The 25,033-nt window shown below is 45.1% G+C and overlaps 1 protein-coding gene across 1 annotated transcript in view; it reads left to right on the top strand.

Annotated features, from left to right (window-relative positions):
- LOC108928134 (titin-like) overlaps positions 1 to 25,033 on the top strand; it is a 125,926-nt gene that overhangs the window by 98,699 nt on the left and 2,194 nt on the right. Inside the window, exons 133-157 of the mRNA XM_029256930.1 lie at positions 51 to 356; positions 526 to 2,289; positions 2,489 to 2,782; positions 2,875 to 3,162; positions 3,264 to 3,563; positions 3,659 to 5,722; positions 5,816 to 6,118; positions 6,209 to 6,514; positions 6,618 to 6,908; positions 7,019 to 7,318; positions 8,275 to 8,580; positions 8,665 to 8,967; positions 13,228 to 13,509; positions 13,596 to 14,189; positions 14,286 to 14,573; positions 14,672 to 14,971; positions 15,058 to 15,360; positions 15,500 to 15,802; positions 15,911 to 16,495; positions 16,594 to 16,896; positions 16,996 to 17,295; positions 17,626 to 18,198; positions 18,296 to 18,601; positions 18,689 to 19,282; positions 19,455 to 25,018. Coding sequence (XP_029112763.1) covers positions 51 to 356; positions 526 to 2,289; positions 2,489 to 2,782; positions 2,875 to 3,162; positions 3,264 to 3,563; positions 3,659 to 5,722; positions 5,816 to 6,118; positions 6,209 to 6,514; positions 6,618 to 6,908; positions 7,019 to 7,318; positions 8,275 to 8,580; positions 8,665 to 8,967; positions 13,228 to 13,509; positions 13,596 to 14,189; positions 14,286 to 14,573; positions 14,672 to 14,971; positions 15,058 to 15,360; positions 15,500 to 15,802; positions 15,911 to 16,495; positions 16,594 to 16,896; positions 16,996 to 17,295; positions 17,626 to 18,198; positions 18,296 to 18,601; positions 18,689 to 19,282; positions 19,455 to 25,018 — 17,120 coding nt within the window. The remainder of the gene's footprint in view (positions 1 to 50; positions 357 to 525; positions 2,290 to 2,488; positions 2,783 to 2,874; positions 3,163 to 3,263; positions 3,564 to 3,658; positions 5,723 to 5,815; positions 6,119 to 6,208; positions 6,515 to 6,617; positions 6,909 to 7,018; positions 7,319 to 8,274; positions 8,581 to 8,664; positions 8,968 to 13,227; positions 13,510 to 13,595; positions 14,190 to 14,285; positions 14,574 to 14,671; positions 14,972 to 15,057; positions 15,361 to 15,499; positions 15,803 to 15,910; positions 16,496 to 16,593; positions 16,897 to 16,995; positions 17,296 to 17,625; positions 18,199 to 18,295; positions 18,602 to 18,688; positions 19,283 to 19,454; positions 25,019 to 25,033) is intronic.

The following is a 25,033-nucleotide window of genomic DNA, read 5'->3' as shown; positions in this document are numbered from 1 at the left end:
GACACCGCATGCTTACAGAACATTACTTTTGTAATACTTTTATGCTTCAGATCCACCTGATGAACCATCCAAGCTTAAAGTGGTTGACTCCACCAAAACATCCATCACTCTTGGTTGGACTAAGCCGGAATATAATGGAGGCAGTGAGGTCACCAGCTATGTTGTTGAGAAGAGGGTGGCCCAAGAAACTGACTGGGTTGTTGTTAGTGCCAAGGGTGAAGTGAGAACCACGGAATATGTTGTGTCTCAACTTAAGCCTGATGTTGAGTACTTGTTCCGTGTATCAGCTGTTAACTGTGCCGGACGTGGAAAGCCAATAGAGATGACAGAGCCAGTTCAGGCTAAGGACATCCTTGGTATGTATATGACATTTCACAAACCTGTGACAGTTTAGAGGCTATGCAAGTAATTTTCGTTTAAAAAAAAAAAAAAAAAAATATATATATATATTATATATATGTATGTATGTGCATATATAAAATTTATCAAGTTTTTGTCTCTATTTGTTCATTTTCTTTTTAACAGAGGAAGCTCAGATAGACCTTGATGTTCCTATGAGGACACAATACACAGTAAAGGCAGGAGCAGACGTGGAGATAACGGTTCCAATTAAGGGGAGACCTGCACCAAGTGCAACTTGGAAAAAGGGAGAAGAAAACATAAGCACTAATCTCAGATATGACATCCACACCACAGAATCCTCAACTATCCTTGTCATTCCACAGGTTACTCGTAATGACACTGGCCAATATAACGTTCAGATTGAGAACGCTGTAGGAGAGCCAAAGACAGTAACTGTGTCTGTTAAAGTCCTTGACACTCCATCTGCTTGCCAAAAACTATTGCTGAAGGATGTTACTCGTGGTAAAGTAACACTGACTTGGCAACCTCCCCTCCTTGATGGTGGAGCACCAATTACTAGTTATATAGTCGAAAAGAGGGACTCCAGCAAGAGGTCATTCTCAAGTGTAGCCAAGTGTACCACCACCATGTATCAGATCGAGGAACTCTCTGAGAAGTGCTCCTATTTCTTCCGCGTTAGAGCCGAGAATGAAAACGGAGTTGGTGATCCATGTGACACAGCAGAACCTGTTAAGGCCACAGAGACACCAGGCCCAGTAAAAAACCTTTCCATGAAAGACTCTACCAAAACTTCAGTCACACTACAGTGGAGTAAGCCCGACTATGATGGTGGCAGCATCATAACGGATTACATCGTTGAGAAGAGACTCCAGGAGGAAGACGTATGGTCATTTGCAGGCACCAGCAAACAGTGTGAATACGAAGTTACAAAACTGAAAGAACTCTCGCAGATGCACTTCAGAGTGTGCTCCAAGAATGAAAAGGGACAAAGTGACTTCACCGAAACTGGACCTATCAAAGTAAAGGACTTTATCATTCCTCCTGAGGCCGACTTATCAGAATATCCAGACGGGGAAATCAACGTACGACTTGGACACAATGTGCACATCGAGCTTCCATACAAGGGTAAACCGAGACCTTCCACTGAGTGGCTGAAAGACAACCTCCCTCTGAAGGAGAGTGATCAGGTGCGCTTTAAGAAGACAGAAAACAAAGTTACTCTCATGATAAAGAATCTTAAAAAGGAAACTGGAGGAAAATATACTATAACCCTTGATAACAAAGCCTGTAGGAGGTCATTCCACATACAAGTTAATGCTCTCGGACCTCCATCCAGGCCTATTGGCCCTATCCGATTTGACGAAATCAGAGCTGAGAGCATAATAATATCTTGGGATCAGCCAGCCGATAACGGTGGAGGAGAAGTCACCAGCTATACTGTGGAGAAACGCGACACTTCACAGGATGACTGGAAGATGGTTTGCTCGGCTGTGGCTGGGACAACATTCAAAGTGACTAATCTGATTAAGGGAACAGGATATCAGTTTAGGGTGTGTGCAGAAAACAGATATGGCATTAGCGAGCCACTGGTTTCACACAATGTGCTTGCCAAACACGAATTCAGACCACCGGGACCTCCAGGAAAGCCTTTTGTGTACAATGTCACAAATGATGGCATGACCATCCAGTGGGATGCTCCTGTTTATGATGGTGGCTCACCAGTGACCGGCTTTCATGTTGAGAAGAAAGAGCGAAACAGTGTTTTGTGGCTGAAAGTGAACCCTCTGGTAATAACGGAGAGGACCTATAGAATCATTGGTTTGATCGAAGGGCTGGAGTACCAGTTCCGAGTGTACGCACAGAATGACTCCGGCTACAGCCGTGTCGGTGAAGCAAGCAAGTACACCACAGCAGTGTCTCCAGTCGGTGAGTTCACCTTTTAAAAATGAAACAATGAAAACACAATGTATACTCCCCACAAAAAAAAATGTTGTTGAATTCACACAGCTTTTGTGGGGAACAAACAATGTCTTTCTTTAATCTGTTGAATCTGAACATTACCACTGACTGTCTTCCGTAATGTAATGATTAACAGGTAATAATCTACTCCTCCCTCCTAACACAGATCTACCAGGCACTCCGGACTATACTGACATAACGAGTGAATCCGTCTCACTAAAATGGGAACCACCCAAGCATGACGGGGGCAGTAAAATTGTGGCCTACAATGTAGAGAAACGCCAGGGACAGGGTCGCTGGCTCAAGTGCAACTTCTCCGATGTCCATGAATGTCAGTTCACTGTGACGGGTCTCAGCTGCGGAGAGCGATATGAATTCAGAATAATTGCAAGAAATGCTATTGGCACAGTTAGTCCACCTTCCCAGTCCTCAGGATACATTTTAGTCAGAGATGAAAGTGGTAAGTGTGCACATTTTAGACATTAATTAGCAGTTTGTGGTTATTTGAAAATAATTTCATCTTTCACATAACATGCTTAATCCTCTTTTTAGTTGCTCCAAATATTGAATTTAGCCAGGACGTCTCTGATGGTCTCACAGTCAAAGCAGGAGATAAAATCAGAGTTAAAGTCACAATCACTGGAAGGCCTGAGCCTAAAGTCACCTGGTTTAAAGACGACAAGGAAATTGACAAGAAGTCAATGGTTGAAATCATAACAGCTCCTCGATCGAGTACTCTTTTCGTGAGAGATGCTGACCGCAGTCACCGTGGCTTATACAGAGTGGAAGCTACAAATAACTCTGGAACCAAGAAGGAGAATATCGATATAAGAGTTCTTGGTTTGTATTTCACATTTGTTGTTTTCACTATTATCTTTCTTTGATGTGCCAAGGAATCTGACATTGATAATAGTCCATTTTATTCCTTCCTTCCAAATCAGACAATCCAGGTGAGCCTATAGGGCCTATCACATTTTCAAATATCTCCGAGGGCAAAGCAACGCTTTCATGGAATCTACCTGAAAATGATGGATGCTCCCCCATCACACATTATGTTATTGAGAAACGAGAAACTACCAAGATTTCCTGGACCCTTGTGACAGACGAGTGCAAGGCCTGCACATATAATGCAACAAAGCTGCTGAAGACCAATGAGTACCAGTTTCGTGTTTCTGCTGTCAATAGGTTTGGTAACAGCAGGCCACTAGAGTCTGACCCAATTATTGCACAGATGCAATACAGTAAGTCCTATTTAAATGTTACATTTATTAAAGTGTTAACTAAATATAAGCAAATGTCCCAAATATTTATATTTCCATGTCTGTTTTTCCATCAGCTGTCCCTGATCCTCCTGGCACCCCTGATTCAACCAGTGTCACACGAGACAGCATTACACTCTCTTGGGAACCACCAAAATCTGATGGAGGAAATGAAATCAAATATTACATCGTGGAAAGACGAGAGAAGAAGAGCTTGCGCTGGGTGAAGATTCTGACAAGGAAGCCCATAACTGAGGCAGCCCATAGGGTGACAAACCTGACTGAAGGGAGTGAACATGAATTCCGCGTGATGGCTGTAAATGACGCTGGAACTAGTGAGCCAAGCAACACATCAATGCTGATAAAATGTTGTGAACCAACTACTGTGCCAAGTGCACCTTCTATAGTGACCATAACAGATTCTACAAACACATCCATCAGTCTAGAATGGACCAAGCCTGCTCATGATGGTGGCCTCGAGATTCTTGGATACATCATTGAGAAGTGCAAAGCTAGCTCAAAAGAATGGGAAAAAGTCAACACTGAGTATTGCACCAGCACCAGGTTCACAGCAACAGGTCTGGAATCCGGCGAAGAGTATAAATTCCGTGTCTGTGCAGTAAATAAAGCGGGAAAGGGAGACGCTCGTGAGATTCTTGAAGCTGTACAAGCTGTTGACAGACTTAGTCCTCCAGAAATTGAAATCGATGCAAGCTTCAAACAGACACACATCATAAAGAACGGAGGCACTGCACATCTATCTATAGCATTCAAAGGAAATCCAACTCCTGTAGCCACTTGGAAAAAGGTTGATGGAGACCTTGGTATAATGGCAGATGTTAATACCACAGAGAATAATAGTACGTTGACCATTGAAAACTGCAACAGAAATGATTCTGGGAAGTATACACTTACTCTTGAGAACAGCGGTGGAAGCAAATCTATAATGTTCACAATAAAGGTACTAGATTCACCAGGGCAACCTGGACCAATATCCTACAAGGATGTCTCAAGAGGAGCTCTCACGCTGACCTGGGATGCCCCGACCAATGACGGAGGAGCCCGCATTCATCACTACATTGTTGAGAAACGTGAGGCAAGCCGTCGCTGTTGGCAGGAAGTCAGCAAGTCTTCTGACCAAATGCTGAGAGTGAGTGACCTATTAGAAGGTGTGCCATACTTCTTCAGAGTCTCTGCAGAAAATCAGTTTGGCCAGGGTGAAGCGTTTGAAACAGTTGATCCAGTTATTGCTACTGCAGAACCCGCTCCTCCAAAGAGGCTGGACATAGTTGACACAACAGATTCAACAGCCACCGTGGCCTGGTTGAAACCCGAACACGATGGTGGAAGTCGTATCACGGGCTACGTTGTTGAAACTAAAGAAAAGGGAACTGATAAATGGGTTGTTGGTGGTCACACTAAGTCTTTGAGCACGGTAATTGAAGGACTGGCAGAAAACACAGAATACGAATTCCGAGTCAAGGCTAAAAATGACGCTGGTTTTAGTGAGCCAAGAGAGGCTCTTGCCTCTGTCATCATCAAGGAACCTCGTATTGAGCCGACTGCAGACCTCAGTGGTATTACTGAGCAGCTTATCACGTGCAAGTCAGGAAGTACCTTCACCATCGATGTTCCCATTAGCGGCAGACCAGCGCCTAACGTTACTTGGAAACTTGAGGAAATGAGACTGAAACAAACTGATCGAGTCTCCATTAAAACTACCAGAGACAGGACAACCTTGACTGTTAAAGAGAGCATGCGTGGTGATGGTGGAAAATATTACCTGACCCTGGAAAATGTCACTGGAAGCAAAACCTTCACAGTCACTGTCAATGTCACTGGCAGACCTAATGCTCCCTCTGGACCCATTGAGGTCTCATCAATCACATCAGAGTCCTGCGTGCTGAAGTGGGAGCCACCTGAAGATGATGGCGGTACTGATATTACCAACTACATTGTGGAGAAGCGTGAGTCCGGCTCTACTGCCTGGCAGCTGGTGAATTCCAGCATAAAGCGTACAACGTTCCAGGTTACAAATCTAACTAAGTACATGCAGTACACTTTCCGAGTCTCTGCTGAAAACAGATTTGGTGTGAGCAAGCCCACTGAGTCCGAGACTGTTGTTGCTGAACATCCATATGGTGAGTGAAATTTCAGTTGCAGCAATCAGCTGACTGCATGTTCTGCAGTCTTGATTTACATGTGTGATGTGACGGCTCATTTCTGAATTTCAGTTCCACCAAGCCCCCCGACTCGACCAGAAGTATTCTCAGTCAGTGGAAATGCTATGAGTATTCGCTGGGAGGAGCCATATCATGATGGCGGCAGCAAAGTGAATGGATACTGGATTGAGAAGAAGGAGCGCAACACCATCCTTTGGGTCAGGGTGAACAAAGTCCCGTGCTTTGAATGCTACTACAAAGTAACTGAACTTGTGGAGGGCCTTGAGTACCAGTTCAGGGTTTATGCAATGAATGCTGCAGGACTGAGTAAAGCCAGTGAAGCCTCAAAGAGAATGGTGGCTCAGAATCCAGTTGGTGAGTTGGTCATTCTAAGAGAGGAATCTGCATGTCCAACATGTGCTTCAGAGAAAAATGATCATATGTTCTCATGTATGTTTCCCTCAGATCCCCCTGGCAAACCAGAAGTCACTAAAGTGACGAGATCTACAGTATCCATCAAGTGGTCCACGCCACTCAATGATGGTGGCAGTCCAATTGCTGGATATATTGTTGAGCGCAAACCGTATACTATTTCGGGTGAGGGTCGCTGGCTCAAGTGCAACTACACAAACATCACTGAGACAAACTTCACCGTAACAGCCTTGGGTGAGGGGGAGTCATATGAGTTCCGGGTTATTGCAAGGAACACAGCCGGGGTGCACAGTCTGCCCTCGGAATCCACAGGATCTGTGACATGCAAAGCCGAATACAGTAAGTGCCTTTCTACTTTATTCTTTTATATTCTGTTGCGCAGATAGCTGGTTTTAGCAATGCGTATGTATTGCCTATCTATACTTGTCCCTCTGCATCATAGGTCCTCCTACTGCTGAGCTTGACAGCAAACTTCTCTCAGAGACTGTGACTGTCAGAGCCGGAGGGGACCTTGTTCTTGATGCTGCTATCGGTGGTAAACCTGACCCCAAGGCCTTTTGGGCTAAGGGACAGAAAGAACTGGAACTCTGTGAGAAGTATTTCCTGCAGTACACCAGCACTCGTGCTATGGCTATAATCAAGTTCTGCGACAGAGATGATTCTGGAATTTACAACCTGACAGTAAAGAATGCCAGTGGTGTCAAGACAGCAGCTGTCAACGTTAAAGTACTTGGTGAGTTTTCGAAAGCCGGTTAAAAAAAAAATTAATTAAGACACCCATATGCTGCCCAGCTCTTGTATGTGGCTAAAACATGTCTCATGCATTCATTACCAACTGCTTAGACACACCTGGACCTTGTGAGGACAAGATCACCATTAGCAATGTGTCGGAACAAAAGTGCACTGTGTCCTGGAAAAAGCCTCTGCAGGATGGTGGAGATGAGATCACGCACTACGTTGTTGAGAGACGTGACACCAATAGACTCAACTGGGTCATAATGGAGTCGGAGTGCAAGAGTCTCTCATGTGTCATTGGCAGAATGATTAAAAATCACGAATACTTGTTCCGTCTCAGAGCAGTGAACAAGTACGGGCCTGGTGTGCCCCTCCAGTCCGACCCCGTCGTGGCCAGAAACACGTTCAGTAAGTATGAATCGTTCAGGTTAGGGTTACATATTGCACATATTGGCCTGCTGGAATGAATGCAGCCACACTGGGTTAAGGACACTGGAAATGTGTGCAGTGCAGTGAAGTCCTTTCAAGAGCAAAGAAGTAAAGTCAGGCGTAACACATAGGTTCCTGAAAAAATTACTAAGAAAATGGCTCCCCAGTTTACAAATAGAAATATGAATAAAATCTTTTTGTAACCTCATATTCACTTTTACGACTAAGAATCATCAGAGTCAGAATTTGATTTATTTGGCCAAGTATGTACACACATACAAGGAATCTGGCTTCGGTTCCTGATGGCTCATAGTGTAGAGTAGACAAACAAAAGAAGTCACAATCAGTAAAAGATTAATGCAAACCCTTCATTTATTCACTGCCTAGGTTCTGTAAAAATATCAGCTCTAGGTAAAATAATTAAACAAAATTTGTGACATTTTATGTTATCGCTTTTGCAAATTTGGAGCTACATTGAAGTTAAAACTCATTGAAAATGACAGAAAAAATGAGAATACATTACTTCCAAAACCTCCTATGCAATGGCGACTGCTGACCAGTCTGTTCATCCCATATGATAAATGTTTCTCATCTTGTTATTGATCACTGACACCAGCGGCTGTAAACTCTGTGAAAGTGAGTTGAGTGAAGGTGGAGGCACAGTCCTGTTCTGTTTGGATTCCCTTCATTTATCACCTATCGGCTATGAGCGTTAACACAGGTTACGACGGTTTTTAAAGAAAATTTACAAAACGCATCGGCATGAAAAATGCAATTAAAAAGAAATAAATCAATCAAGTGGCTCTTCTAAAATTTGTAACTGAAACATTCATAATGTGAGGAGCCAGTGCATCTTGCAAGCTTTTCGCTTTCTTCGGAGAAAACACTTTTTTCAAAGGACACAGTAACGGACTCTGTCCTGTGCCTTATTGCAGCTGTGCCATCACCGCCTGGGGCACCAGAAATCATTGTTGTTGGAAAGGATTTTGCAACCATCCAGTGGCTGAAGCCAGAGAACGACGGTGGCAGTGAAGTTACCAACTACCTCGTGGAGAAGCACGAAAGGAAGAGCATCAGGTGGACCAAAGTCAACAGAGACTTGCCTATAACTGACACCACGTTTAAGGTGACTGGTCTTCAGACAGGCAATGTTTACCAGTTCCGCGTCACCGCCATGAATGCGGCTGGAGACAGTGAGCCAAGTGAAGTATCCCTGTACGCAGTTTGCAGGGAGGCCACTTGTAAGTAACTAGTTTCACTGAAGCAACCCTGAAGTTCTCGTCTCATAAACCAGCGAGCTCAAAATGTGTCTTTCGCTTCTGCAGTCGTTCCAGCTCCTCCCTCGATCCCACGCGTGTCTGACACGACGAAGGACGGCGTCAGCCTTGTCTGGACAAGGCCGACAGATGATGGCGGTGCAGACATTATTGGATATGTTCTCGAGATGCAAGAAGTGGGGGCAGAACAATGGACTAAAGCTCATGAAAAGAATCTGAAGGACACTGAGTACACTGTGACTGGCCTTTCTGCCAACAAAAAGTATCTGTTCAGAGTAGCTGCCATTAACGTCAACGGCACCGGCGATTTCAGTGACCCCTGTACAGAAGTCGAGCCTCAGGAAAGACTAGGTCAGTTAATTTTTGCATTTATCTGACGCTTTTCTTCAAAGCGACCTACAATTATTCACCCATTTGCGCAGCTGAGTAGTTGAACTGGGGCAATTCAGGGTAAGTACTTTGTTCAAGTACTACAGCTGGAGGTTAGACTTAAACCTGTGACCTCTGAGTCCAAAGGCAACAGCTGTGATTACTGCACTACCAGCTCTCCCTGTAATAGACGCGGTAAAACAAAAGCAGGACAGCGCTCAGCTTAGTATTGTCACATTAAAGGGCGAAGACACTCAGAAGCTCCTGGTTCATGCAAACTAAAGCAAAGATAGTAAGAAGGTAAATAAACAAAACTGTTGTTTATTCCTTTACGTGCGCAGAAAGGAAAGCTAACTTTAGTCTCGGAAGAGCTGTAGTGCACTTGCAGAGAGAACACGGCTGCCGGTCTCTCTGAGTTGACTGGCCCGTTGCCTTGCAGTCAGAAGGCCTGTGGTTCCAATCATGGTACAACTGCAATAGCCAATTGTATAAACAGGTAAATAACTGTTGAGTTGCCTGCCGAACATGGTAAGTCATTGGGGACAAGTGGGGAGTCAGTTAAATAAAGGTCAGCAAAAGTAGTAGTAATAATAATAATAATAATAATAATAATAATAATAATAATAATAAAAATACTTCTGATTAGAATCAAAAAGCCCCTCCCGAAATGTAAGGAGTGACAGTGTTTGTTGGCCAGTTAACGTATACTTCCGACTGACAAAATCAGAATCAGAATCAGAGCGAGCTTTATTGCCAGGTATGTTCGCACATACAAGGAATTTGTCTTGGTGACAGGAACTTCCACAGTACAGACAGAATGACAGTGACAAGACAGATGAGAAGATAGAGTATGTGAATAAGGGATGAAAAATATAGAGTACCCAATACACACACACATTTTCAGAACCGCTTGTTCCATACGGGGTCAGGGGGAACCGGAGCCTAACCCGGCAACACAGGGCGTAAGGCCGGAGGGGGAGGGGAACACCCAGGACGGGACGCCAGTCTGTCGCAAGGCACCCCAAGCGGGACTCGAACCCCAGACCCACTGAAGAGCAGGACCCGGTCCAACCCACTGTGTCACCGCACCCCCGGTACCCAATATTATATACAAAAATAGTCACTAGTTACAAATGCAAGGGAGTGTGAGTAAGAGATATGATGTGATAAAAAGTTATAAATATAAATATAAATAGCATTATGTATTGCACGGTTTACTCTCTAGGGGAGAGATTTAGGTGTTCATGAGGTAGATGGCCTGAGGAAAGAAACTTTTCTTGTGCCTGGCTGTCCTGGTGCTCAGTGCTCTGTAGCGCCGGCCAGATGGCAAAGGTTCGAAGAGGAAGTGGCCTGGATGCGAGGGGTCTACAATGATTTTGCTAGCCCTTTTACTGACTCTGGACGAGTGCAGTTCTTGGAGAGCTGGGGGGGGGGGGGGGGAGGATGTGCCGATGATTCTTCCAGCAGTCCGAACTATCTGCTGTAATCTTCTGATGTCTGATTTCGGAGCTGAGCCGAACCAGACAGTTATAGAAGTGCAGAGGACAGACTCGACGACTGCAGAGTAGAATTGCATCAGTAGCTCCTGTGGCAGGTTGAACTTCCTCAGCTGGCGAAGGAAGTACAACCTCTGCTGGGTCTTCTTCACAATGGAGTCTACGTGGGGCTCCCACTTCAGGTCCTGTGAGATGGTGGTGCCCAGGAACCTGAATGACTCCACTGTTGCCACAGTGTTGTTCATGATGGTGAGTGGGGATAATGCTGAGGTGTTTCTCCTGAAGTCTACGATCATCTCCACTGTTTTGAGCGTGTTCAGCTCCAGGTTGTTATGACTGCACCAGACAGCCAGCTCTTGGACCTCCTGTCTGTAAGCAGACTCAGTCGCCATTCCGGATGAGGCCGATGAGTGTGGTGTCGTCTGCAAACTTCAGGAGTTTGACAGAGGGGTCTTTCGCGGTGCAGTCGTTGGTGTACAGGGAGAAGAGCAGTGGGGAGAGCACACATCCCTGGGGGGCTCCAGTACTGATTGTGCGAGTTTTGGATGAGAATTTTCCCAGCCTCACTATCTGCTGCCTGTCTGTCAGAAAGTTGGTGATCCACTGACAGATGGAGGTGGGCACAGAGAGTTGGGTTAATTTGGACAGGAGGAGGTGTGGGATGATGGTGTTGAAGGCCGAACTGAAGTCCACGAACAGGATCCTCACATAAGTCCCTGGTTTGTCCAGATGTTGCAGGATGAAGTGCAGTCCCATGTTGACTGCATCATCCACAGACCTGTTTGCTCGATAAGCAAACTGCAGGGGGTCCAGCAAGGGTCCAGTGATGTCCTTCAGGTAGTCCAACACCAGTTTTTCAAGTGACTTCATGACCACAGATGTTAAGGCGACAGGTCTGTAGTCATTAAGTCCTGTGATTTTGGGTTTCTTTGGGATGGGGATGATGGTGGAGCGTTTGAAGCAGGAAGGAACTTCGCACATCTCCAGTGATCTGTTGAAGATCTTTGTGAAGATAGGGGCCAGCTGGTCGGCACAGGTTTTTAGGCAGGCCGGTGAGACGCCGTCTGGGCCTGGTGCTTTCCTTGTCTTCTGTTTGACGAAGACCCGACGCACCTCCTCTTCACAGATCAAAGGTGCAGGAGGGGGGAAGGTGGGGGTTACTTGAGTTGTTAAGTGATTGGTGGAGAGAGGGTCTGAATGGGTGTAGGGTGTGAGGCAGGGTTTATCAAACCTGCAATAAAACTCATTCAAATCGTCGGCCAGTTGTTCAGTTGACACGGTGCCGGGGGGTGGTGTCTTGTAATTTGTGATGTCTTTCATGCCTTTCCACACCGATGCAGGATCGTTGGCTGAAAACTGTTTCTTCAGCTTTTCAGAGTAGTTTCTCTTAGCCACTCTGATCTCCTTTGCTAGTGTGTTTTTGGCCTGTTTATACAAGACTCCGTCCCCGTTCTTGTAGGCGTCTTCTTTGGCCTGACGAAGCTGTCTGAGTTTTGCAGTGAACCATGGTTTGTCATTGTTGTATGTTAAACGAGTCCTGGTAGGGATGCACATATCCTCACAGAAACTGTCATATGATGTTACAGAGTCTGTGAGCTCATCTAGATCGCTAGCAGCAGCCTCAGAAACACTCCAATCAGTGCACTCGAAGCAGGCTTGTAAGTCCTGCTCTGCTTCCCCAGTCCATCTTTTAACAGTTCTTGTTACAGGTTTAGCTGATTTCAGTTTCTGCCTGTAGGTCGGTATAAGATGAACCAGACAGTGATCAGAGAGTCCCAAAGCTGCCCGTGGGACAGAATGATATGCATCCTTTACTGTGGTGTAGCAGTGGTCCAGTATATTACCGTCTCTGGTGGGACATGTAATATGCTGTCTATATTTTGGCAGTTCACGGGAGAGATTTGCTTTATTAAAGTCCCCGAGAATGATTATAACAGAGTGCGGGTGTTGTTGCTCTGTGTCAGTGATCTGGTCGCCCAGCTGTTGCAGCGCTGCGTTCACGCACGCTTGCGGTGGAATGAAAACACTTACGAGGATGAACGAGGAAAACTCCCGCGGCGAGTAGAAAGGCTTGCAGTTGATGAAGAGTGCTTCTAGGTCGGGACAGCACATCTTCTTCAACGCTGTTACATCTGTACACCACCTTTCGTTGATGTAGAAGCATGTCCCACCGCCACGTGATTTCCCCGCTGATTCCGCGTCGCGATCCGCTCTGAACAGCTGGAAGCCCGGCAGACGTAGCGCGCTGTCCGGGATGGCTTCATTCAGCCAGGTTTCCGTGAAACACAGAGCAGCAGAGTTTAAGAAGTCCTTGTTTCCTTGGGACAGGAGGAAAAGTTCGTCCATTTTGTTGGGTAAGGAGCGGAGGTTCGCCAGATGGATACTAGGCAGCGCTGTTCTAAAGCCGCGCTTTCGGAGCTTGACAAGCGCGCCGGCTCGCTTTCCGCGCTTGCGCGTCTTGGAGCGCTTGAGTAGCGCCGCTGCACCTCCGACTACAATGTCCAGCAAAACGTCAGAATAATCGAAAACCAGTAAAATGTTGGGTGGCGTGTACTGCCGAATGTTTAGCAGTTCTTCCCTGGTAAAACAGATTGTCGGAGTATAACTAAAGACAGGGCAAACTAACAAAAACAGTAAAACAACTGTGGAGCTCCACACCAAGGCGGCCGTTCGCGGCGCCATCATGAATGTATAATGAATGAATAACGTATTAAAACGTAGTGATTGACATTCCTTGTTCATACAGAATCCCCTGATATTGATGTTCCTGATGAACTCAAGAAAACCATCTGCCTGAGAGCCGGTGGTTCCCTTCACCTAGTTGTTACAGTGACAGGAAGACCAACCCCTGTAGTGACCTGGAGCAAACCTGGGGTAGTTCTGCAAAATCGTGGTTTTATTGAGGTCGCCAAGAATCATGCCTCTCTGATCATTGACAATGTGCACCGATATGATGCTGGCACATACACCATTGAAGCTGAGAATTCATCTGGCAAGAAGTCAGCAACCATACTTGTCAAGATTTATGGTAAGACTGAGAAATATAGACAAATATCCATCACGTTATTGTATTATTGTCGATAGCCAGCTGGACATCCTTTCTACTGCCCCCAGATACTCCAGGGCCACCTGGTGCACTTAAAATTAAGGATCTCACGAAGGATTCTGCGGTGATTACATGGGATCCTCCAAGCGTTGATGGTGGAGCACCCGTGAATAACTACATCATTGAGAGGCGTGACACATCGATGAGGGCCTACAAGACAGTGACATCTAAATGTCACAAGACATCCTACAAAATTACTGGCCTCATGGAAGGACTGCTATACTGCTTCCGGGTCTTGCCAGAGAACATATATGGTATCGGTGAGGCTTGTGAGATCAGTGATGCTGTACTGGTATGTGAGGTACCCATGGTTCCACAGAAGCTGGACGTGGTCGATGTCACCAAGAGCACAGTGACACTAGCGTGGGAGAAGCCGCTGCATGACGGTGGTAGCAGAATCACTGGTTACATAATTGAAGCGTGTCGCAGCGGAACAGACAAGTGGATGAAGGTGGCTACTCTGAAAATGACAGATTTCGAGCACACTGTTGTTTCCCTGAACGAAAAAGAGCAGTACCTCTTCAGGGTCAGAGCTCTGAACAGCAGAGGAGCAAGTGAGCCCAGAGAGATTGTCACAGCTGTAACCGTCCAAGAGCAAAGAGGTCCGTAAAATGTTGTTTCCATACAGATGTTTACTAGTTTCTCGAAATTCAGCAACTTCCCTGAGCATTAAGTGTATTTCTTCATCTGCTTTACAGTAATGCCCAAGATCGACTTGTCTGCATTTCCTCACAAGTCTATCAGTGTACCAGCAGGCAAACCAATTGAGCTGGGCTTGCCAGTCATCGGTAGACCTCCTCCGCTTTGCTCATGGTACTTTGGTGATGTAAAGTTGAAAACCCACAACCGTGTCAAAATTGAAAGCTCAGCAAAATACTCCAAACTGACTGTGAGTGACACGACGATCGATGACACAGGCGACTACATGCTTGAGTTGAGGAATGCAGTAGGTACTGCTACAGAGGTCATTAAAGTCATCATTCTAGGTGAGAATCAAATAGTGTACTGCATACATGTGTTTTTACAAAGAAATGCATATTTGGATGAACAAAAGTATTCAATTACTTGACATCTCTCTTTTTAGCCCAACCTGATGAGCCCCGAGGACCAATCAGATTTGATGAGATCGACGCTACATCTGTCACTATCAGCTGGGATCCACCTGAGAGGGATGGAGGTTCTCCCATCACTCACTACGTTGTTGAAATGCGTGATGCTCACCGTCCAGGGTGGCTCCCTGTGTCTGAGTCTGTCAGCAGACCCACGTACAAATTTGCCAGGTTGACAGAGGGAGATGAATATGTGTTCCGTGTTGCTGCAGCGAACCGCTTTGGCGCCGGATCATTCTTGCAGTCTGACAACGTAATTTGCAAGAGTGCCAAAAGTACGTTTCCGAGAACATATGTAAGCTTAAAAAAGTGGTTTGAAGGCTGTAGTGACAACAAGTAACATTTTCAATCCCATTTACAGCCCCACCAGGACCACCAGGTAGACCCGAAGTGTTTGACATGTCACGAGATGGAATGACTTTGGCTTGGTTCCCACCAGATGAAGATGGTGGATCTAAGGTGACGGGATATATCATTGAACGCAAAGAAGTCAGATCCGATCGATGGGTGCGAGTTAATAAAAATCCAGTGACAATGACCAGATACAGATCTACTGGCCTCATTGAAGGCCTGGAATACGAGCACAGAGTTACAGCTATTAACTCCAGAGGCATTGGCAAACCCAGTCTTCTTTCTAAGCCAGCAGTGGCAACAGATCCTGTTGGTAAGTATTGTTTTTAGATTGAAAGACCTTGTCTATAAATAGAGAAACCCTTAATTTGATATTTTGGGGTGTTTTATTTTTCTAAATACTGCACGGAACTGAACCATATGCTTATATATAATCGTATCCTTTTCATCAGATCCGCCTGGCTCACCTCAAAACCCCAGAGTTGTAGATACAACTAAAACATCTGTATCTCTGGCTTGGAGTCCTCCTGATGAGGAGGGTGGCTCCAAAGTCACCGGCTACTTGATAGAAATGCAGAAGGTTGGCTCGTTTAACTGGATTAAATGCAACGCAACTCCAGCACTGATCTGTGAGTACACCCTAACACAAATGCCCCCAGGGGAGGAGTTCAAGTTCCGCGTATTGGCATGTAATGCTGGTGGCACAGGAGAGCCAGCCGAAGTCCCAGGAACCATTAAAGTTACAGAAATGCTTGGTAAGGCTGAGCTAAATATGAGAGCTTTTCTTGTAATATGAGCTGTTTCTGCATCTCTTCCAAAAAATAAAACTCTTTATATCTATCTTCCTATGTGTGTTTACACAGAACCTCCTACTTATGACCTGGAAGCTAAGTACCAAGAAGGCATTGTTGTCAGACAGGGTGCAGTCATCAGACTATGTGTGCCAATCAAGGGTAAACCAAGCCCTACCTGCAAATGGACAAAGGAAGGTTGTGATCTTACTCAGAGGGCTATGATTGCCAACACAGAAGACCTCGCAGAGCTTGTGATCAAAGAAGCGAACAAAGACGACAGCGGCACCTACAATCTTGTGCTGGAGAACAAATGTGGCAGAAAAACTGCGGTGATTAAAGTGAAAGTCATTGGGCCTCCAGGGCCACCTGAGGGTCCACTTAGATTCGATGACATCCATGCGCACTCTGTGAAAGTGAGCTGGAAAGCCCCTGTAGATGATGGTGGCTCTCCAGTTCTTGGCTACATTGTTGAGAGACGTAAGGTCCCCAAAGCAGCGTGGTACACAGTGGACACCAGGGTGGTAGACACATCTTTGGTGGTAAAAGGTTTGAAAGAAAATATTGAGTATGAGTTCAAAGTGACAGCTGAGAACCAGTTTGGCACCAGTAAATCTCTGAAGTCGCATGAAACTGTCACGCCCAAAACACCTCTATGTAAGTTTTATTTTCGTATAATATCTGCTATATCTGTCTAATTTTTGTTATTTTTAGTGCAGACTGATTACTTTTTCTTTCACTTTTTCATTATGAAGGTCCTCCAGAACCTCCTAGCAACCCACCAGAAATCGTCGATGTCACAAAGAGCTCTGTTGCCCTGTCATGGTCCAGACCTAAATACGATGGAGGGTCTCGCGTTTCCAGCTACTTTGTTGAACACAGAGAGGCTTCCACCGATGAGTGGATACGTCACGAGAAGCAGATTACAACTACCATGTACACACTATCTGGGCTAACCCCTGAGAAAGAGTATCATTTCCGTGTCATTGCCAAAAATGACATTGGGGAGAGTGAGCCGGGACCTGCTTCAGACTCAGTTATATGCAAAGATCCATTTGGTAGGTGGCAAAAGAGGATAGATTCATGCAGTAAGACAGTGATGCTTATTAGGTATTGTTTAACTGATACCATATCTGCTCCTTCCCTTTTTTTTAAAGACAAACCAAGCCAACCAGGTGAGATCGATACAGTAATAGTGACGAAAGACTACATCTCCATCCGCTGGGAGCGCCCAGAGTGTGATGGTGGAAAGGAGATTCTGGGATACTGGGTTGAATACAGGATGTGTGGAGAAAGTTCTTGGAAGAAATGTAACACAGAGCGCACAAAGGACAAAGAATTTACAATGGGCAACCTCAGAGAGGCTACTGAATATGAGTTCAGAGTGTTTGCTGAAAATGAAACTGGGATAAGCCGACCCCGCAGAACGGCCACAAGTATCAAAACTAAACTGAGTGGTATGTATGCTTTTTGTCCAAGGCTTTGAGCCAGAGGTGTGCAGAGTGTATTTTTCACTTCTGTATGTTTCAGAGTCGTTTCTGAGGCAGAGTATAATCTAAATTCTTACTCTGGGGGTTATCAACATAGTGTTAGTGATGATCTGATCATAGAATTTTGTGGCATCATTATGACGGGATGGTCTTTTATGCACATTTCAACCAGGATTTTAAAGTTGAAACATGATCATAAAATGTCATCAAAATAGTGTACATTCTGACAGCATTACAAAATCAGTTAACCGAAAAAAATGTTTGAATCTGTTTCATGACATCTTTTCCTCCAAACAGTTGGTGATAAACCAAGCCTGCGCAAAGAGATAGAAGAAGTCACAGCCAAACTTGGGCAGTCAGCAATACTGAAGTGCCAAATCATTGGCAGACCTCTTCCAGAGATCAGATGGTACAGGCACGGCAAAGAGCTGATGCAGACTGAGAAGTATGCAATGACCTCAGACGGTCGAATCCATACGCTAAAGGTCCTGGCAAACAGGCAGGAGGACGAAGGCATATACACATGTAAAGCTGTCAACGAGGCTGGAGAGGTAGAAACAAGTGGGAGTCTTGTTCTGGAGGCTCCTCCTCAGATACATCCAGAATACCCTCTGAAGGAGATATATTACGCAGGGTGTGGTACAAGCCTACGTCTGCACGTTGTGTACATTGGACGCCCAGAACCAAAGATAATGTGGTTCCACAACAACAAACCTCTGGAACCATCTGACAGAGTCATAATTGAAAACACGGATCATTACACCCATCTAGTCATCAAGGATGTGCACCGCAAGGATGCTGGAAAATATAAAGTATGGTTTAGAAATGTTTTTGGAACAGTAGACACTGTACTCAGCGTTGACATTCAAGGTAATGAGCTACTTTGAAATTATTTTGAAAATCAAATACAGCCCATATTGTGAAAAAAAGCACATGCATTTTAAACACATTTTGTGTTTGTCTTTAGATAAACCCCGTGTGCCAGTGGGGCCAATAGTTGTTGATGCTCTTCTGAAGAACTCTGTGATCATTAGCTGGAACCCACCTGCTGATGATGGTGGAGCAATGATTACAAACTACATTGTGGAGAAGCGTGAGGAAACTGAAGGTGCGCCGTGGCAGTTAGTATCATCTTCAGTCTCAGGAACATCGTGCAGAGTTCCAAATCTTACCGAAGGAGCTGGATATTACTTCAGAGTGTCTGCTCAAAATCGGTATGGCAACAGCGACCCCCTGGAGATCCCTGCTGTGGTCATTATTAAGAGTCAGCTAGGTAAGTAAAATCTACAATCGAGAATGTACAAAAGAATGAGTGGAACACAGTGTTGCTAAGTAACACCTCTGTCTTAATGTTTTACAGATAAACCTGGAATTCCACAAAAACTTGCTGTTTCCGGAATAACTAAAAATTCATGTATAGTGTCTTGGAGGCCACCTATTAGTGATGGCGGTTCAAAGATCAAGAACTACTACCTTGAGAAACGAGATTTGAAATCAGGTCAATGGGTGGCAGTGACCACTGATGAAATTCACCAGACAGTCTACTGTGTCAAAGGCCTGGTTGAAGGTTTGCAGTATGAATTCAGAATCAAATGTGAAAATCTTGGCGGAGAAAGTGAATGGAGTGAAGCATCTGCACCAATCACTGCAACAGGCGAGATTGAGATCCGTGCTCCTGCTTTTAAAGAAGAACTGAGGAACATGAGTGTGAAGTACAAGAGCAAGGCCACTCTAGTCTGTAAAGTCAGTGGGCAACCTAAGCCTGTTGTTAAATGGTACAAGCGTGGCAAAGAGATTCACTCTGAAGGAGAAAAAATTAAAATTCAAGAATTCAAAGGTGGCTATCATCAACTGGTCATCACTGCTGCTGATGAGGAGGACTCAACAGTCTATCAGATCAGGGTTACAAACCAGGGAGGATCAATCGCAGCAACTGTCTCTCTGGATGTGGAAGGTATACCAAGATCCTAATTCAACATTTTTACGTTTAGATTTCACAAATGGAGCTGGAAAGCCGAGTAGTAGTATAAAAGGCTGGTAGAGAGCATTACGCTAATTTGCATGCGTTTGTTTTTATCTCTCGTTTTAAGTAATGGTACATTTGCTTACGTTTCTATTGTTTGCAGTGCCTGCCAAGATCCACCTGCCTAAAAATTTGCAAGAAAAAGAAGCAGTGCTAGCACTTCGTGGTGAAGTGGTTAGCATCAAGATTCCTTTCAGCGGAAAACCCGATCCAGTGATCACGTGGCAGAAAGGACAAGACCTCATTGACAGCAATGGCCATTACCAAGTAATTGTTACCAGGTCTTTCACATCCTTGGTATTCTCTAATGGAATTGAAAGGAAAGATGCTGGCTTCTACATAGTTTGTGCAAAGAACAGATTTGGCATTGACCAGCAGACTGTCGAGATTGATGTTGCGGATGTCCCTGATCCACCGAGAGGCATCAAAGCCAGTGATGTGTCCAGGGATTCTGTGACCCTCAACTGGTGTGCGCCGGCTAATGATGGAGGAAGCAAGGTCACCAGTTACATTGTGGAAAAATGTGCTACCACTGCAGAGAAATGGACACGTGTAGCTCAGTCCCGTGACACGCGCTACACGGTTATCAACTTGTTCGGCAAGACAAGTTATCAATTCCGCGTCATTGCCGAAAACAAATTTGGCCAAAGTGAGCCATCAGAACCAACAGGTCCTGTAGTTACGAAAGAGGATAAATCCCGAGTGCTGAATTATGATGAGGAAGTGGATGATGTTAGAGAAGTCACAGCAGCCAAAGCTCCTCATTCAGACACCAAGAATCTGCACAACAAATACATGATTGCTGAGGAGCTGGGACGTGGACAGTTTGCTATTGTCCACCGTTGTACTGAAGTGAGCTCTGAGAAGACATATATGGTCAAATTTGTTAAAGTGAAAGGTGCTGATCAGGCAGTTGTGAAAAAAGAAATTGCCACACTTAACGTGGCACGACACAGAAACTTCCTGTGTCTCCATGAGTCATTTGAGAGTCCTGAGGAATTAGTCATGATCTATGACTTCATTTCCGGTGTAGACATTTTTGAACGCATTGCAACACCAGACTTTGAGCTTACTGAACGAGTGATAGTAAACTACATCAAGCAGATCTGTGAAGCTCTTGCATTCCTTCATAGTAAGAGCTATGGGCATTTTGACATCAAGCCTGAAAACATTGTCTATACCACAAGAAAGAGCACCAAAATCAAGATAATTGAAATGGGTCAAGCAAGACACCTTACACCTGGAGATACCATAAAAATCCAGTTCACTGCACCTGAGTATTGTGCCCCTGAAATCCACCAGCATGACTTGGTGAGCACTGTCACCGACATGTGGTCAGTTGGTGTGCTTGCATACGTGCTTCTTAGTGGACTTAATCCGTTCATAGCTGAAACTAATCAGCAGGTGATTGACAACATCTCAAATGCAGAATACAGTTTTGATGATGAAGCCTTCAAGAAAGCTAGTCTTGATGCATTAGACTTTGTGGACAGACTTCTGACAAAAGACCGCAAACATCGTATGACTGCTGCTGAAGCACTGGAACATCCTTGGCTGAAAACTAACCCTGAAGAACTCAGCAACACAGCCATAAAGACCTCAAGGCACAAAAGATATTATCAGACCTTGGTGAAGAAAGAATGGAATGTTGTTGTTTCAGCAGCTCGTGTTGCAAGTGGAGGTACCATCAGAAGTCAAAGAGGGGTCACAGTTGGCAAAGTCAAGATTGCACCATTTGAACATGGTCCTGTTGCTGGTCAGGTCAAACACAATGCTACAGAGGAAGGAGGAGATGCAAAATTTATATGTCATATTGAGAACTACGACAGCAGCACAGAAGTGACTTGGTACTGTGGAGTGAGACAACTTGAAGAAAGTGATAAGTACGAAATCAGCTATGAAGATGGAGTAGCCATCTTGTCTGTGAAGGGGGTGGTCAGAGCTGATGATGGGACATACAGGTGCAAAGTCGTTAATGAATATGGAGAGGACAGTGCCTATGCAGAACTCTTTGTTGAAGGAGTCAGATCTTACCGTGATTTCTTTGTTGGACGCACAGTGAAAAAAGCAAAACGTAAAGTAGATACATCTAGAATCCTTCAAAGGCCACCTGAATTTACCCTACCTCTGATCAACCGCACTGCACATATTGGTGAAGATGTGCGTTTTGGAGTCACCATAACTGTGCATCCGGAGCCTCGTGTTATGTGGCTGAAGTCTGGACAAAAAATCACACCAGGAGAGGATGACAGAAAATACACATTTACAAGTGACAAGGGTCTCTATCAGCTAGTGGTTCACAATGTTGACTTTAATGATGATGCTGAATACACCGTTGTGGCACGCAACCGATTTGGGGACGACAGCTGTAAGGCACGTCTAACGGTAACTCCGCGACCCACTCCTGCTGACACAACCCTGAGGCCCATGTTCAAACGAGTCCTTGCAAATTTAGAGTGCAGAGAGGGCCAGAGTGTTCGCTTTGAAGTGAGAGTGTCAGGATCGCCTATCCTGAAGTGGGAGAAAGATGGCACACCTTTGTCTTTTGGGCCGCAAATTGAAGTCGTTCACGAAGGCTTGGATTATTATGTCCTGCATGTCAAAGACACTCTTCCCGAAGATTCCGGCACATACAGAGTGACAGCCACAAACTCAGCTGGATCTGCAAGCTGCCAAGCAACACTGAGAGTAGAACGTGTTACCCATGTAAAGAAAGAATACGAGAGTGAGGCAGATCAAAAGAAACGAGCTGAGAAGGAAGAAATTGACAAGAAGGTGAGATTATCACAAATCCTTTCAGGCACAGAAGTCACTCCGCTCATCCCAGTGGCACAACAGGCTTTAAGAGAGGCTGCAGTTATGTATAAACCTGCACTGAGTAAAACAGACAAAGCTGAAATTGCAGATAGAAAGGAAAAAGAGGAAAGGAAAAAGAGAGCAGATGAAAAGAGACTTCGGATGCCATATAATATCCCACAGCCGCGTGTCCACGCTCCAACGGCCCTTGAGCAGGACAATGAGATTAAGTATTTTGTGCCTTTTTCGGATATGAAGTGGTATAAGAAACTCCGTGACCAGTTTGAAATGCCGGAACCACTGGAAAAACATCCACAGAAGAGACTGAAACGCATTCGACTCTCAAGATGGGACAAATTCTATGAAGTGCCTGTCGCAAGGATTAAAGATCACTATGTGTCTAGGAGGATCGTTCTAAAGGCTTCCCAAGATGATTTAGAAACTGTAAGACCAGCACGGTACCGCACACCATCTCCCGAATCTGAGGCATTCTACCGACCAAGAAGGAGGTCACTTGGTGACCTCTCAGACGAGGAGCTTCTCCTCCCAGTTCAGGACTACTTGTCCATGAAGAGGACTGAAGAAGAGAGACTTCGACTTGAAGAGGAACTGGAGCTTGGCTTTTCTGCCTCTCCACCAAGTCTGAGCCCTGTGCGCTTTGAACTATCTCCATTGCGACATCCACCTGCAAAGAGAAGGACATATGAGGAGGAAGACGAAGAAGAAGAGATTCAAAGATATGACTCATATCGTATTCCATCTAAACACGAAGCTGGTCCAAGCTTCATTGATCTCCGGCAACGCCATGAGAAAGCAACGTATAGAGCTCCAAAGCAAAAGCAAAGAGTACATGAAGAAAGGGAGGATCATGAGATTCTTCGTCCTGTAGCTACGGCCCAAAGGCTTACTACCTACAAAAATGAGCTGAAACGTATTGAGTTTGAAGAGAAAACTTCTGTGTCAAGAAAAGAACGAAAAGTACATATTTCGTCAGCAGCCACAGAAGGACTGGAGCCAAGCACTACATATATGCCTATACATACCCCCCTTACACGTCCTGTGTCTGTACCACTCAGATCACCCACCCCTGACAAAGCACAAGCACGTTCCCCAAGTCCCATCATAACTGAGACCACACCCTTCAAGCCCGAAGAGTCTGCAAGAGTTGACTTCATCTCTAGATACGAAGCAAGAAAAGCAGCTCTCAAAACTGAAAGGAAGTACGAGGTTGTGACTCAGCAGCCATTCAGCCTTGACCATGCTCCTCGCATAACCGTGAGAATGCGCTCTCATCGCGTACCTTTTGGTCAAAATACTAAATTCACGCTAAATGTACAAGCCAAGCCATATGCTGCAATTAAGTGGTTTCATAATGGACAGGAGATTCAGGAGGGAAGCAAGTTCCAATTTAGCAACATCAGTGGGGTTTTGTCCCTCCAAATTTTTGATTGCCAGTTAGAAGACAGTGGTACGTACCGTGTTTCTTGCAAAAATCCAAAAGGAGAAGCCTCTGATTATGCCACTCTGGATGTAACAGGAGGAGAGTATTCTTCAGTATCTTCTCATCGCAAAGATGAGGAACCTCCCACACCTTTTGTTCCTGAAATGACAAAGACAGAGGTTTATCATGTATCCTCCTCAAAGGCAGCTGCATCTTCTGAAACACATGTAGAAGTAAAAGAAACCAAATCAGAAATACATGAATCGCGTGAACATGTTCAGTATGAAGAATGTGTAACATCTGAAAAGATGGAAATCCTGGAAGTCACAAAACTGAAGGAAGTAACTGTACATGAGGAAAAGGTGGAAACTGTAGAAGTGAAAAAAGTGGAAGAAGTCATTGTGCAAGAGGAAGTGAAACCCGGTATACCTGCAAAAATAGTAACGAAACCTGAGTCTCTTACAGTTTCTGAAGGGGAGTCAGCTAAGTTTACCTGTGATTGTGATGGCGATCCGACACCCAGCGTTACCTGGATGCATGAAGGACAAATAATCGTCTCTTCCCATCGGTACCAAGTGACTTCATTAGAACATAAGTCTATCTTTGAGATTTCTTCTGTTGAAACAGCAGATGAGGGAAATTATATTGTGGTTGTGCAGAATTCTGAGGGTAAACAGGAGGCACAGTTCAGTCTAACAATCCGCAAAGCCACACCTAAAGAGAAAGCCATTGCATCACCACCTAAAGTAAAGTCACCTGAGCCCAGACTAAAATCTCCAGTATCGCCACTCGCCAAGTCACCCGAGCCTCGTATCAGATCACCGTTTGGAATAAAATCACCACCAAAGATTAAATCACCTGAGCCCAGAGTGAAATCACCAGTGTCCCCAGGTGCCAAATCCCCAGAGCCTCACATTATGTCACCTGTAGAAACTAGTTCACAACCTGCAACAAAGTCACCTGAACCAAGAGTAAAATCTCCAATATCGCCTAGTCCCAAGTCTCCAGAACCTCGTTTAAAGTCACCATTTGAGATTAAATCACCACATGCATTGAGGTCTCCTGAACCCAGAGTGAAATCTCCAGGTTCCCCAGGTCCCAAAACTCCAGAACCTCGTATTAAGTCACCCGTAGAAATAAAGTCACCATCCAGAGTGAAATCACCAGAGCCCAGAGTAACATCTCCATTGTTCCCAAGTCCCAAATCGCCGGAGCCTCGTGTCAAGTCTCCTGATCCTGCAGCCCCACCTCAGAGGATTAAGTCCCCATTCGCAGTTAAGTCACCAACTCCAACCAAGGCTTCTGCAACGAGACCAGATTTCTCTGTGACTCTGAAAGATGTCACAGCATCTTCGGATTCTATTGTAAAGCTGTCAGTCAAAGCAACGGGAGATCCCACACCAGTGTTTTCCTGGATGAAAGATGAAAAGGTAAAACATAAGCAC

Source organism: Scleropages formosus, chromosome 12 (genome assembly GCF_900964775.1).
Source record: "Scleropages formosus chromosome 12, fSclFor1.1, whole genome shotgun sequence".
Taxonomy (NCBI): Eukaryota; Metazoa; Chordata; class Actinopteri; order Osteoglossiformes; family Osteoglossidae; genus Scleropages; species Scleropages formosus.
Note: the sequence above shows the minus strand (reverse complement) of the source record. Positions and strands in the feature narration are given on the sequence as shown.